This window comes from Felis catus, chromosome B2, assembly GCF_018350175.1.
Source record: "Felis catus isolate Fca126 chromosome B2, F.catus_Fca126_mat1.0, whole genome shotgun sequence".
NCBI classification, from domain to species: domain Eukaryota; kingdom Metazoa; phylum Chordata; class Mammalia; order Carnivora; family Felidae; genus Felis; species Felis catus.
This window is the reverse complement of record NC_058372.1, coordinates 54,269,624-54,285,278: the sequence shown is the minus strand read 5'-3', so window position 1 is coordinate 54,285,278 and position 15,655 is coordinate 54,269,624. Positions and strand designations below refer to the sequence as shown.

At 35.2% G+C, this 15,655-nt stretch overlaps 1 protein-coding gene across 3 annotated transcripts in view; it reads right to left on the bottom strand.

The window, feature by feature from the left end:
* Positions 1–15,655, bottom strand: part of ZNF451 (zinc finger protein 451) — an 88,236-nt gene that overhangs the window by 36,011 nt on the left and 36,570 nt on the right. For all 3 annotated transcript variants that reach the window (XM_023254076.2, XM_045057683.1, XM_045057684.1), the window contains 3 exons: positions 13,577–13,688; positions 9,069–9,219; positions 7,672–7,798 (listed from right to left, as the gene is read on the bottom strand). In XM_023254076.2, the coding sequence (XP_023109844.2) occupies positions 7,672–7,798; positions 9,069–9,219; positions 13,577–13,688 (390 nt within the window). The remainder of the gene's footprint in view (positions 1–7,671; positions 7,799–9,068; positions 9,220–13,576; positions 13,689–15,655) is intronic.

The following is a 15,655-nucleotide window of genomic DNA, read 5'->3' as shown; positions in this document are numbered from 1 at the left end:
CCCTATTGAGTTAAAAGGTTTATTACTTGACTATTAAAGGATACTGTATGATTGTTTTTCAAATAGGCTCTACCAATTCACACATTCCCTAGCAATGAATGAGCCTGGTACAATAGCTACTATAGATTTTTTTTTTTTAATTCATACAATTCTATGGATATTCCATATTCTGTGGATTGCTTACTCATACCCTTTTGTCTGATGTTTCAGTTGGTTTTGTTTTCTCCCCTGCCGGTTAACTTGTATCATTTCTTCATTATAAAAATTAACTTTCTGTCTGATGCTCCATTTTGCAAGCATTTTTCAAATATCTATGAATTTTGATGTGGTCACTTTAAAATTTTAATATAGTCAAACAGGTATGTCTTTCTAGGTGTCCACTTGGTTAAGAGGCTCCTCTATCTCAAAATTGAAAATGTTCTAAATATAAAAAAAAAAATTTTTTTTAAAGTAAACTCTACCTCCAATGCGGGGCTCCAACTCACGACCCTATTAAGAATCACATGCTTGGGGTACCTGGGTGGCTCAGTCAGTTAAGCATCTGACTTCAGCTCAGGTCATGGTCTCATACTTCGTGGGTTTGAGCCCTGTGTCAGGCTCTGTGCTGACAACTCAGAGCCTGGAGCCTGCTTCTGATTTGGTGTTTCCCTCTCTCTCTGCCCCTTCCCTGCTCACGCTCTATCTCAAAAAAAAAAAAAAAAAAAAAAAAAGAAAAAAAAAAGAAAAATTTTAAGAGTCACATGCTCGGGGCGCCTGGGTGGCGCAGTCGGTTAAGCGTCCGACTTCAGCCAGGTCACGATCTCGCGGTCCGGGAGTTCGAGCCCCGCGTCAGGCTCTGGGCTGATGGCTCAGAGCCTGGAGCCTGTTTCCGATTCTGTGTCTCCCTCTCTCTCTGCCCCTCCCCCGTTCATGCTCTGTCTCTCTCTGTCCCAAAAATAAATAAACGTTGCAAAAAAAATTAAAAAAAAAAAAAAAAAAAAAAAAAAAAGAGTCACATGCTCTACCAACTGAGTCAGCTAGGCGCCCCAAAGCTGAAAATACTTTAAAGTATCTATATTTATGTCTGTGTATATGTGCTTGTGTATAAATATAATTTGACATCTTGTTAATGGTCCTTAGAGTAATAGCCTTAGAAGTTGTACTGTGTCTTTTTAAATTTACAATCATTAACATTAGGGATATAGAATGTTTATATAGTGCTAATAAAATGCAACAGAAAGAGGAATAAGAAATTTACATTTATATTGAGCACATGTGAAGAAGCACATTAGGGTTCAAAACGTGCTTTTCCATTTAGTCCTTACGATAGTCCCATGAAGTACTATTTTCATTATTTATAAATGAGAAAACTAAATTTAGTTAAGTCAACACTTCCCTCCAATCAAGTTGTACCCTGGGAAGAGACAAAATAACCATTCAAACAGTCTTATACCTTTGATTAAAAATTCTATGCTCTTTCCACTATACCTTACCCCATTTTAATTTAGTGAGTGCCCTGCAGAAGATCACATCTAAGAAGATACTTAGAAAGCTCTAAATAAGAGCACTAAAGGCATTTCTTAAACACCAATTTATAAAAATGTCCCTAACTTGAAGAATGCTAACAAAATAATTCTTAGTTCAACTGTGAGTTATAAATGGATTCAATATAAAGCTTGTTTAAAATGTTTGCTCAATAGAACAAGAATGTGATCCTACATAAAATTTTATTGAAATATAACAATTGCAAAAGCATAGCATATTAGCTCGTGCAAACTAGGGGAGTAAGTGGGAAATAGTTATTCAATTCTTTTCTACCACTATATTTTCAGCTATATTAAAATAAAATACACCATACACATTTGTATATCTAAACCAAGTTAAACCACAATAAAATATTACTTTTTACCCACTAGGATCTAGGCTAGCTTAAAAGGCACATAAGTGTTGATAAGAATGTGGAAAAATTGGCATCTGCATTTATTGCTAGTAAGAAAGTAAAATGGTACAGTGTGTTGGATAACAATTTGGCAGTTCTCCAAACAACTGAACATAAGTATGATATGACCCAACAATTTAACCTGTTAGACAAGTAAAGACATATTCACACGAAGATTTATACATTTATTTATAGCAACATTATTCACAACAGCCAAAAAGTAGAAATAACTCAAGTGTCCACCAAGTGATGAAATGATAAAGAAAAAGTGGCATATATCCATATGCTGGAATGTTACTTGGCAATAAAAAGGAATGAAGTGCTGATATGCTACAACATGGATGAACCCTGACAACATTATGGTAAATAAAAGAATCTTGTCACAAAAGGCCACATATTTTAAGATTCCATTTATATGAAATGCCCAGAAAAGGCAAAACCATAGTTTACAGGTTGCCTAGGGCTAGGGAGGATGGGCTAACAACAGGGAAAAATAACCTTAAATGATAGGCTGGCCCCTAGGAAGAGAATGAGAAAGAGTGGTTGTGCCTATTGACCCACAAGTGACACTGAGGTACACTGAAGCTTACAGTATGTCCTCTACCACCTGCATTAAACGGAAGAAAAGCAGGAAGCTATCTAGTGATATACCACTCATTGAATGGCTTTAATGTTAAAAACCACTAGACATTGGCTACTACTCAAAGGGTGACCCAAGGACAAGAAGCACTGGCATCACCTACAAGCTTGTTAGGAATCTTGAAACCAAGGTCCCACCTCAATTTATTATCAGAACTTGCATTTTACAAGATTCCCAAGTGATTAGTGTATTAAGTTTAAGAAACATTAGCATAGACAGAAGAAATTGGGGACGAAAGGGAAAGAGGAGGGAAGCAAAGCAAAAAATGCAAATTGTGGTAATTTCATTCTCTTTCACTGAAGAATGCCATCTTTACGAAACAGAATTCACAGGTATACAATCTTCTAGTGACCTCTTCTGGCTGATTTAAGATAGGCAATTGTAATTAGTGCATACCAGTTTCCTTTAGAGTTCTGGTGACGGACTCTCCAAAGAATAAGCAATAAGGAGCATTTAATGAGAGCTGTTTGTTAAGGCCTAAGTGCTTTAGAAAGAATTATATTTTCTCTCAACAATCTTGCATGTAAGTATAACTATTTTATTTTAGAGACAAATAAAGCTCAGAGATGTTCCTTAAGTTGCTGAGTACATACAGCTAATAAAAGCGACAGTAGAATCCAGGTCTGTCTGGACATCAAAGCCTTTGCTCCATTTTACCATAATGCTTCTCAGAAGGCTAAATATCATAAATTTACTTCCTGGAGACCAGGCAAAACAACATGGAATAAGTAATTCTCAGAAAAAAGGGGAACAAATTAATGAAATTTGGGAAAATACAAATGAGAGTATTAATTAAGATTAAAATACCTATTCAGATTTACTAAAGAAAAAAGATAAATAATTTGCTCACTAAAATAGACAAAACACTTACAGCCTGGAATAGGGAAACAGGCTCTGAAAGAACTCTAGTTTCGAAACAGGAAGAATACTAGTCACCAAGTGAAAACACCAAAAAAATTTATGGAACGCAGTCCTCTTGTATCATTTTTCTCTTCTCTCCTTAAACCTTTGTCACAATAGGAAGCCCTGTCATTTCTTTTTGTTTCACTTTAAGGTCTTTATTCTAAATGCCATTACCTAAGCAAAGCCTTTTTTCATCTCAAAGTTAAATTATTGCAAAAGTCACCTAAAGCAGTCTCCTTTCTACACCTATGGATCCACCTTGAACACTGCTACCATCCTAATACCACTCGATCTCTTTGCTTACCCCTAAGAAAGAGAAGGAATTGGGTTCTAGAATTAAAAGTCCTTCTAACTCTAAAAGGTATAAAGCATTATTTTCATCATGTCACTGTCCTATTACAATAACCTCTTGCCAGTATTAAGGTTATCACTTGTGTTGGGAGTCCCCCAAATCATCCCCAGGTTTGATGGTTTGCTAGGATTCACAGCACTCAGCATATAGTTGTATTCACAGCTATGATTCATTATAGGTTTTAAGCTATCAGGATATTTAATGTGGTATTGCTTTTAATAACAAAAAAATGAAACAACTGATACATCTAAGAGGAAATTAAATGAACTATAATATATTCATACAGAAGAATACTATTCATTGACTTAAAGTGTATGCATCGATTCAACAAATGTTTAAGCACTCATGTTTACAACACACTGCTTTTCTCTTTTTTTAAGTTTATTTTTGAGAGAGAGAGAGAGAGAGAGAGAGAGAGAGAGAGAGAGAGAGAGAAAACGCATGCATGCAAGGGGGCAGGGAGTGGGACAGAGAAAGAGGAAGAGAGAATCGCAAGCAGGCTCTACACTGTCAGCACAGAGCTGGGGCACGAACTCATTAATTTGTGAACTCATGACCTGAGGCAAATCAAGAATCAGACACTTAACCAACTGAGACACCTAGATGCTCCTAACACACTGATTTTCTTAATTACAGAAAAACTCACACACCTGATCTTATATAAAAATATTTATAAGTGTTTTTGATGCAACTGTAAATCAGATTTTTTCTTAATTTCACTTTCTGCTGCTTCATATCAGGGTATAGAATTGCAATAGATTTCTGTACGTTGATTTTGTATCCTGCTACTTTACTGAATTCATTTATTAGTTCTAGTAGTTTCTTGGAATCTTTAGGGTTTTCTATATATAGTATCATGTCACCTGCAAATACTGAAAGTTTTATTTCTTCCCTACCAGTGTGGATCTTTGTTATTTCTTTTTGTTATCCAACTGCTGTGGTTAGGACTTCCAGTACTATGCTGAATAAAAGTGGTGAGAGTGGACGTTCTTGTCTTGTTCCTGACCTTAGGGGAAAAGCTCTCAGTTTTTCACCACTGAGTATGATGTTAGCTGTAGGTTTTTCACAAAAGGCCTTTTTTATGTTGAGGTTATGTTCCCTCTAGACCTACTTTGTTGAGGGATTTTATCATGAATGGATATTGTACTCTATCAAATGCTTTTCCTGTATCTATTGAAATGTTTTTTATCCTTTTTCTTATTGATATATCACATTGATTGTTTTGTGTGTACTGAACCTGCTGCACCAAAACCAATAAAATACCTAGGTATAAACTTAGCCAAAGATGTGAAAGACCTATACTTTGAAAACCATACAACACTGATGACAGAAATTCAAGATGATGCAAAGAAATAGAAAGATGTTCTATGCTCATGAATAGGAAGAACATATAGTGTTGAGATGTCTATACTACCCAAAGCAATCTACAAATTTAATGCAATCCCTATTAAAATACTAACAGCATTTTTCACAGAACTAGAATAATCGTAAAATTTGTATTGAACTACAAATGACCCTGAATAGTCAAAGCAATCTTGAAAAAGAAAAACAAAACGGGAGGTAACACAATTCCAGACTTCAAGTTATATTACAAAGGCATAGTAATTGTAAGTGGGGCACAGGCATAAAAATAGACATATTGATCAATGGAACAAAACAGAAAACCCAGAAATAAACCCACAATTATATGGTCAATTAATCTTTGACAAAGGAGAAATGAATAGCCAATGGGAAAAAGATAGTCTCTCAACAAATGGTGCTGGGAAAATTGGAGAGCAACATGGAGAAGAATGAAACTGGGGACACCTGGGTGGCTCAGTTGGTTAAGGGTCCAACTCTTGATTTCAGCTCAGGTCAAGATCTCCCAGATCATGAGTTTGAGCCCTATGTCAGGCTCTGTCCTGACAATGTGGAGCCTGCTTGGGATTCTCTTTCTCCTATCCCTCTATCTCTCTCAAAATAGATAAATAAACATTAAAAAAAATAGAATTAAAAAAAAGAAACGAAACTGGACCACTTTCTTTCACCATACACAAAAACAAACTAAAAATGGATTGAAGACCTAGATGTGAGACCTGAAACCATAAAAATCCTTGAGGAAAGTACAGGCAGTAATCTCTGACACTGGCCATAGCAAGAATTTTTTAGATATTTCTACCAAGGCCAGGGAAATAAAAGCAGAAATAAACTACTGGGGCTTCATCAAAATAAAAAGTTTCTGCACACACAGCAAAGGAAACAATCAACACAATTAAAAGGAAACCTAAATGGGAGAAGACATTTGCAAATGACATATCCGATAAAGGGTTAGTATCCAGAATATATAAAGAACTTACACAACTCAGTCAAAAAACAAATTGTCCAATTAAAAAATGGGCAGAAGACATGAACAGACATTTCTCCAATGACATTCAGATGACCAACAGACACATGAAAAGATGCTCAACATCACTCATTATCAGGGAAATGCAAAGCAAAACTATAATGAGATATCACCTCTTACCTGTCAGAATGGCTACAATCAAAAACAAAAGAAACAAGTACTGGCGAGGATGTGGAGAAAAAGGAACCCTTGTGTACTGTTGGTGGAAATGCAAACTGGTGCAGCCACTCTGGAAAACAGTATGGAGGTTCCTTAAAAAGTTAAAAAATAGAACTACTCTGTGATCCAGTAATCGCACCACTGGGTATTTACCCAAAGAACACAAAAACACTAATTCAAAATGATAATGCACCCATATATTTATAGCAGTATTATTTACAATAGTCCAAGTATCCATTGATTGATGAATGGATAAGGAAGATGTGGTGTATATATACACAATGGAATATTACTCAGCTATAAAAAAGAATGAAATCTTGCCATTTGCAGAGAAAGACAAACACCCTATAAATTCACTCATAGGTATGATTAAGAAACAAAACATGAGCTAAGGGGAAAAAAGAGAGAGAGACACAAACCAAGAAACAGACTCTTAACTACAGAGAATAAACAGATGGTTACTAGAGGGGATGAGTGAAATAGGTGATAGGGATTGAAGAGTATACTTGTCATGATGAACACCGAGCGTTCATAAAGTGAAAACTTAAGGGGCACCTGGGTGGCTCAGTTGGTTAAGTGTCCAACTTCGGCTCAGGTCATTATCTCATGGTTCTTAATTTCAAGCCCCACTTTGGGCTCCCTATTGTCAGCACACAGCTGGCTTTGGATCCTTTGTCCCACTCTCTTTTTTTGCCCCTCCTCCGCCTGTGCTCTCTCTAAACATTAAAAAATTTTTTTTAAAAATGAAAAAAAAATTCTCCACAGTGAACATATTGCACAAGTAACATTTTGTAACGTTAATAAGTCATTATAGATATATAATTTCAAATATAGTAAACACACACTACAGAATCATCTATTATACAGATTTGTGTATGCCATAAATCAACCTGTCTCCCTTGAGATTTAACACTTAATGTGAGTTACATAAAACAACTTTTTGTATACTAGATTTCCTAACACTAGCATTAATAAAGGAATTGTTATTTAATTTACTAGATGGCTCCAACATTTCAACAGGCAGTGAAAGGCAGCAGACTTAAGATTAAAGTTCTAGTTCTCATCATAAGCATCTTGAAGAACGTTAATTCCACAGAGCAACTCCAGCAAAGGAAGGGCTTCGATGATAATCTTTAGGAGTGCTGGCTTTCAGTCATGAAGTTTACCTGTCCACAAAAATTTAATGTTCCAATCATTTTACTCTTGACCCTTATGTGCACCACAAGTGACTGCAGGCTTAAGAGCAGCAAGAAAACACTTGCATCAAATTCCATGGTTCTCTAGAAAAAATACCTACTCTTAGGACATCCTCTTACCTTAGCAAAAAGATGATCCCTATATTGCTGTTGAGTAACAAAATTTTTGTAACATACTACACAAGCAAAGGAATTGACGAATGGTCCATGTAGTGTAATTGTCGGATCACATGGAGAGTGATCAAACCTACTCGGCAAAAGAGAGGTAGCATTAGAAAAGGCCACATTTTAGGAGCCAAACTATGTTGCTTCATTTGTTAAGCATTTGCTTATTTGTTTACACACACATACACACAACACACTCAGAAATTTATACTCTTCTATTGAAATATTAAAAACGTTCTTCATGTTCAAGAAATATCAAATGACTCCTAAATGCCACACAATCCCTTCAAACAGTGACCAACAGTTAGCTCAAGATTTCATAAAAGTATCTAAGATCCAATAAAATGGATTTAATAAGCATGTCTTGCCAAACTGGTACAATTCCAGTCTGAGAGTTATAGAGCCATCATCTTTTCCTTTTTGCCTTATTTGCCACAATATTTACTAATAGTTGTAAATGAATCAACAGAATTATAATCTCATGTCAAGATTTCTGGCACACACCTGTTTCCTAAAAATGGCTTTTAATCCTTTTAATGTTCACTTTAATCGTTTAATAAGTATGTGTCATTTTAAACTGCCTCAAAGACTTTTAAAAACTCTTTAGATATAGTATGCTACCTAGTTATAGAATGCTGAAGACCGTACAAAAGGCTCTATAGGTAGGTTAATGCATAAGTAGGGTGAGACATCTAGAAATGAAAAAGGTTGTGAGACCCCAAATTCTCAATTTCCATCTTTAAACTATTAGAAGGAGAGATTATGAAGGTAGGAATGTTTAATACCTTTAATACTGCTTTTCCCTGATATTTACTTTCTCAAGCTCTACTATTAAAAAAATTCAGTAAGTTAATAAGATAGGTTTATAAATAGAATATTTATTATTAATTTTGCTACATTTGGTTTGCTTTTAACATTTCTTTTGTAATACCATATTAGCTTTCTTTAGGCTAAACCAAATATCTGTAAGTGTTTTGTGTCTCTTGAAATTTGCATTTATGGGCTGGATTTCTCTACAACGGATTCAACTGCATATCAATGTAAAAATCTGTTCAAAATTTTATGAGACATATTAGGATAAATACATACTTAAATGCTACAAGTCTTTAAAGAAAAGAATATAACTAGAGAAATCTGACTTTAGGCCTTCTAGGAAACCTAAGAAATATAAATTTAAAATAACTATCATAAGAGTATAAAACAATTTGTCTGGAATATGAAGCTATGGTTACAATGGCATGAGTGCATCATGCTTTCATTATATGAAATCACTTTGTAACACATTTGCTCTTCAGTATCCACTATTCTGAGTATCACACTTCAGTATCCACTATTCTGAGTATCACACTCACCTTTTCAAATGTCCTAAGAGAAGGTGTCCATTATCAAATTCCTTGTTACAGTGCATTATGGGACATAAAATTGGTTTCCCAGACACCTGCATCTGGCCTCCTCTTCGGAATGAACTTTTTTTTCCAGAATTAATTGTGCCTGTTTTGAGTCCTGCATTATTGGAATACAAATTCTTAAGTTCCTACTTCAGATATTTGTCCTTTGGACAGGTAACCAAAATTATGGCAAAACAATAAATACTATGAAATAGCATCAACTGGGTGATCCTAATTATAATTAAAAATTTCTTGGCTTTCTAATAAAACATATGATAACCTAAAAATAAATAGTTATTGGGACAAATAAAGCTGTTAACATCTTTTTTTTGTTTTTTAAAGATTTTATTTTTTTAAGTAATTTCTATACCCAATGTAGGGCTCGGACTTCCAACCGGAGATCAAGAGTCACATGCTCTATTGACTTAGCTAGCCAGGTGCCCTTTCTGTTTTTGAAATAGGTATAGGGATTAAGTTTGTTTGTATGTTTATTATTGCTACAGCCAGTGTGGGTCTTGAACTCAAGACCCTGAGATCAAGAGTCACATGCTCTGTTGACTGAGCCAGTCAGGAGTCCTGAATGCTGTTAACATCTTTAAGTAACATTCTCTGGGGGAAAAAACTCTATTTTCTTAAGTTCAACAGCCAAGAAATGTCAAACATTAAATACTGATTAGAAAAGCAGTTGCTCCACAGACCCCTACCTTTCTTTCTCATTTATATAAACTGGCAAAGATCTAATTTTTTCTCTTTTAACGATCTTAAACACATTAGAAGATTTAGCTATATTATAAAAGATTGGGGTTCTCTGAAAATTATGTTAAAAAATACAGCTGGGAGAGCGGGGAAGAGTGGAGAGTTCAGGGAGGCAAGGAAAATAAGAGTGGTACTTTCTGAAGAAACCAGCCATTGATCAATGAGTTCCAACCTGGATATCAAATAATGCAGATCTCAGTAATAAGTTTACAGAACACAAAGCAGAGATTTACTTATTGTTACCAGCTCTTTCCTATTTATTCTATTTTGTCCCTCTTCTTCTCCTTTCATGTAAAAAAAAATTTTTTTAAATCTTATTTGAGAGACAGAGAGAGCGAGAAAGTAAGTGCCAGTGGGGGAGGAACAGAGACACAGAGGGAGACACAGAATCCAAAGCAGGCTCTAGACTTCGAGCTATAAGAACTGAGCCTGACACAGGACTTGAACTTAGGATTTGAACTCAAAAACCATTCTTGAGATCATGACCTGAACCGAAATTGGACACTTAACTGAGCCACCCAGCCACCCCTCTTTTTCTCCTTTCAAAGTTTGCCTATCACTAGTTTCTCTCTTTCTTTTTAAAGTAAACTCCATGCCCAAAGAGGAGCTGGAACTCACAATCCCAAGATCAAGAGTCACATGGCTCTACTGAATGATCAAGCCAAGCACCCCTTTTCATCACTACTTTCTCTTAATTAATCTTCCTCTATCCTGATCCATTCTTCATCCCCTCTCTTTCTTTATAATCACACAACTCTTGTAGGCTAATACTCCTGGCCAAATTTTGTTCCCAGGGAAATTCTGAATGCATGATATATGATGGAAATTTTGTAGTCACACTGTATAAACCATGAAATGTAAAACTGCCAGGAGGATTCTGACTGTATATCACATGATTATACACAGACGGTTTGATTATTGACTCCCTTTTATAATTATTTGTGGATTGTTTCAATACCTTGAATATTTCATACAATAGAAAACTAAGTATTTATCTTTATGGCAGATTTAAAGACTTAAATAGAACTTAAAGATTTAAATAGAATGAATTATTCTTTTAACATCATCTAGTTTTAAGATCTAGTTTTAAGATCTCCAAATGGTTATTATACAAACTTAAGGTTTCAACTGCTTTTCTGTTTTAGTCCTCATGGGGGGAAGGCCTCCATTAAAAGCTGCCAAAATGCTTATCAATGTGTTCTGCCAACACTGAACAGCATAGCATTAATCATATTTTAATCTTCGGCTCAGGTCATGATCTCACAGTCCGTGAGTTCGAGCCCCACGTCGGGCTCTGTGCTGACAGCTCAGAGCCTGAAGCCTGTTTCAGATTCTGTGTCTCCATCTCTCTCTGAACCTCCCCTGTTCATGTTCTCTCTCTCTGTCTCATACATCAATAAAGGTTAAAAAAGTTTAAAAAAAAAAAAGTGTTGTTTTTAAGTTATGAAGTATTCAAATGTATACAAACTGGCCTAACTGTAAAGATCTATAAAAGATGAATTTCTAGTAGAGTAATTATAAATAAAGTACTTAAACTACTTCTAATCAAAGAACTGAATTACAAAGCTGGATACTTTGGAATAGATTGAACAAGTCTACTTTAAAGTAGAATCTCACTTTCTGTAATTTAAGAAAACAATGACTCATCTCTGTTTCCCCAGCTATACCCTATCCAAATATCTCAGCACTTTCTAAAGATAATTTATGGAATAGCATCATACCAAATATAGTCAGTGCTAAAGCAGCTGTTCTAGAAATAGATCCCAAACTTTCATTTTATAGTATTTTTGTAGGGAGCAAGCAAAAAAAATAAAACCATCATATAAAAAGAGTATAACTAAAGACCTTAAATCCACGCTTAAGCTCATCAGCCACCAATGAATCAGGTGTGACCTGAAGATATATACAATAACAAGTCTTATCAAGACATGAAGACACAGCTAAATGACTCATTTGTTCCCCCCTGACCTGCTCCGACAGATCCATAAACAGATGCTCATGAATTCATTTTACAAGGAATTAAAATATTGTGCCAACCTGGAGGCTAGGGGTATGCCTAAAGGGGCATATTACCAGGCCAACTAGCACTCTAGACAGGACTTGAAGGTGTTAGATTCACATGAGATAAACTATTTTTAGAAGACATCTTATAGATGAAATAGTCCATTTCTCTATCAAAACTACCTAGGAATCTTTCCAAAACTATAGATGTCCTAGAATTATCTCTGGAGATGAAGCCAAGGTATGTATTTAAAAGCTCCCAGGTGACTCTGATGTAGCTAAGGGGAAACCAGTGAACTAAAGTCATTAACTTGCACTAAGAACAGAATGCTTATCAAGAGGAAGTTTTTATTACTCTAAGCCTTACAAAGAACAACCCAAGAGGCAAAATCATTTACCACAATTTCTAAGTATCTTTTGCTAAAGTAGGTCTGGAATGCCAAACAATTCTTTTGTTTAGTTGAATGACAGTCACAATTGGAACTCAAGTCCTAGGCTTCTTTCTGTATTCATATGCAAATGATTATAGCCGGCTTTGGCTAATATTCAACCAGCATTTATTATCTCTATGCTGAGCATTCTTTTTAGGCACTCACACAAAAAAGAATTATAAACCTTGGTCTTTGTCCCCAAAGAGTGTGGAGTCAGACAAAGACAGACATGCAAACGTTTCAATTCAAAATAACAGGGTAAAAACCGCACTAGAGAACTTTGGAATTATCCCATCAGTGGTAATCTGATTCAAAGAAAACCCCTCTGAAAACAACTTCAGAATAACAAGATATCTAGGTTCAAGTTGAGTACTGCATGCAGTTATTTCTTTTGTTTGTTTATTTATGTTGAGAGAGAGAGACACACACACACACAGTGAGAGGTGGGGAGGGGCAGAGAGAAAGAATCCCAGGCAGGCTCCACAGTGTCAGCACAGTGTCCAATGTGTGGCTTGAACTCAAGAAACCGTGAGATGACCTGACCCGAGATAAAGAGTCAGATGCTCAACCAACTAAGCCACCCAGGCACCCCTGCATGAGCAGATATTTCTAATGGCTTTTTCAATGAAATCTTCTGTGGATTATATCCACAGCTAAGATTTCTGTGGATATCCCAAGCCTTTAAAAGGCTCACTGTTTTGTCTACAAGACAGGCTAGAAGAGCTGCCATGGTGTGACTGTCCCACTGGCTCTTAAAGATTCCATCAAATTATCTGTTGGGGGGGAAATGTTCCATAGTGACTCTTTCAGGAACCTAAGGTCTGCAAAGAGTTAGTGAAGAAGCTACCCAATGCTTTAGATGAGACTCTCATGTGGACACTTCCTTCCAAATATCTATACAGGCTGCATTGATGAATAAATAAATAAACATGAATTCTTTAGATCTCAGCTTAAAATCCATTTCATTAGAGAAGCCTTTCCTGACCCCAAATAATCCATTAAAAATCCTCCCCAAAACACATGCACTATTCCATGTAACAACTATAAAATAACATGAATAAATACATGAGCAGTATCTAATGAGATCAAGGATGGCCTATTACAATCAAAATACACGTTTGCCAATGTAGAAAGACAAGTGGGAAAGTAGGCCACTATTAATTACTGAAACTAAATTTCAATACTTTATACACTTACTAGCAACTGAATAATACAGACATAATGCATTAAGGCTTTAGGGAAGCTCAGTAACCTCAGTGTTTCACTCTGATCTCTAAAGAATACCTGGCATTTTTAGCCACTGGTCCACACACAGTCTTGCTGCTTCTGTATCAGAATGTCCTCGAATAAATTCCAATTCCTGTAACCCATGAGCATGCTGAAAATCGATTTTTTCCTAAAGATATTAAGAAGAAAATTAATTAACCTATGATTACTAACCTGGTTTCCTTAAGAAAAAGATTTTAACATACTAGTGATCAGAAAATACTGATTATCCTTTGTCCCTGTAACTCCACATCTGGACATCTATCCCAAAGAGAAAAGTCAAAACAAAGGTTCATGCTCTAAGATACTGATTCCAATGTTATCTGTATTTGCACAAAGTTTGCTACAACCTACACCTCCAACAATGGGTACTGTTTAATTATGTATATATATTTCGTGAAAGTCAATTAGAAACATGAGTCAAACTTTTTCAGTGAAGTAGGAATGTATTTTTATATCAAGTAGATCACCAAACAGTATTAAACGAATGAGGCCAAATATAAATAAATATTAATTTCAAGCTATATGTAACTACATCTGCTGCAGAGGGGGAACAAATGCTGAAAGTAAATATACAAAATGTCAATAACTATCTCTGGGAATGGAAATATGAATGATTATTTTCATTTTTAAACCAGTATACATTCTTTACGAATTTTCCACATATGTTCTGAAGTATACAGAAGCCTATTCAATATCTGTTCAGTGAATAGTATTAATAAGAGCAGATATTCATTAGTACTGAGTATGTGCCAGTATAAAGCATTTATTACCATCTAGATCCACAATTGGCAAACTTTTTTCATAAAGGGCAGGACCAGTAAATATTTTTAGGTTTTGCAGACCATACAGTCCCTACTGCAACTACTCAACTCTGCATGAAAGCAGCCATAGATAACATGTAAACAAATGGGGATTGCTATGTCCCAACAAAATCTTATTTACAAAAAAAGGTGGCAGGCCAGGACCAACCATGAAATTAGACTTGTGCTTTAGACTGTTAGTTTCTAACTCTTCCTGTATATTACCTGTAAATCTTTTTGCATACTGTCTGATCATGCTATATCTAACAATTAACACTTATTGATGACTTATCATGCCATTATTCTAAAAGCATTTTAGATTTTTCACAATAACTTTGTGAGACAGGTACTATTACTGTTTGCATTTTATGATGGGAAAACTGAGGTACACAGAAAGGTCAAATAAATTGCCCAAGGATAAATAACAATGACAGGATTTAAACTCTCACAATTTGATTCTAGAATCCATGCACTTAACTAGTATACCATACTGCATCTCAACAAAGTTGTTCTTAAAAAGAAATCACAAAGTCACAAATGCTAGATTTGTAAGAGACAGGCCAGAATAATCAATGGCCTAGTTAGCAATACAACAAGATTTTCTATCAAAAAGTAGAGGAACAGGGAGATTCAAGATTTAAATCTGAAAAAAATCTTCTATACAACATTGTTCAAAGTACAGCCATATGATACTAATTCTCAAAGATGTTAACAAGCATTATATAGAGATTTAAAAAATTCCCTATAATCAAATTAAGTAAGCATAGAAGCAATGGTTTTAATACAAAATTTAAAAGTCTCCTTTAGTGCAGGACTTCCAAAGCCTTCAAGCGTCAATGTCTGTGTGATTTTCCACACAGAGAATATGCAGTATCTCAAGAAATTATCAAATATTTTTTTTCCAAAGTATATCCTGCAGTATTAGTGTTCTGAGTAATATGTTATGGAAAACAAAGCTAGTTTATCCAAAGAAGCAATATGGTAAGCCTCTGGTAGACTCCAAAGACGTTTTCTAATGTACAAAATTAAACTACTTATCATAGTTCCTTACAAAAATTTATCACAATAAAAACTCTTAGATTAAGATCAAGTACAACTACATGCCAGCCAACAGCCTATTTATTTTAAATTGTCAAAATTTAAAAATAAACAGATTTTTAAAAAGTTCTGACATTTTTTATAACAGAATTTGAACTCTCTGGTGATAGTCAATGCTCAAAAAACACTTGTTGGCTGAAGTCATCCCCAAATTACCCACTACTTTTCCTTTGTCATGAAGCTTCTTCCACAAACT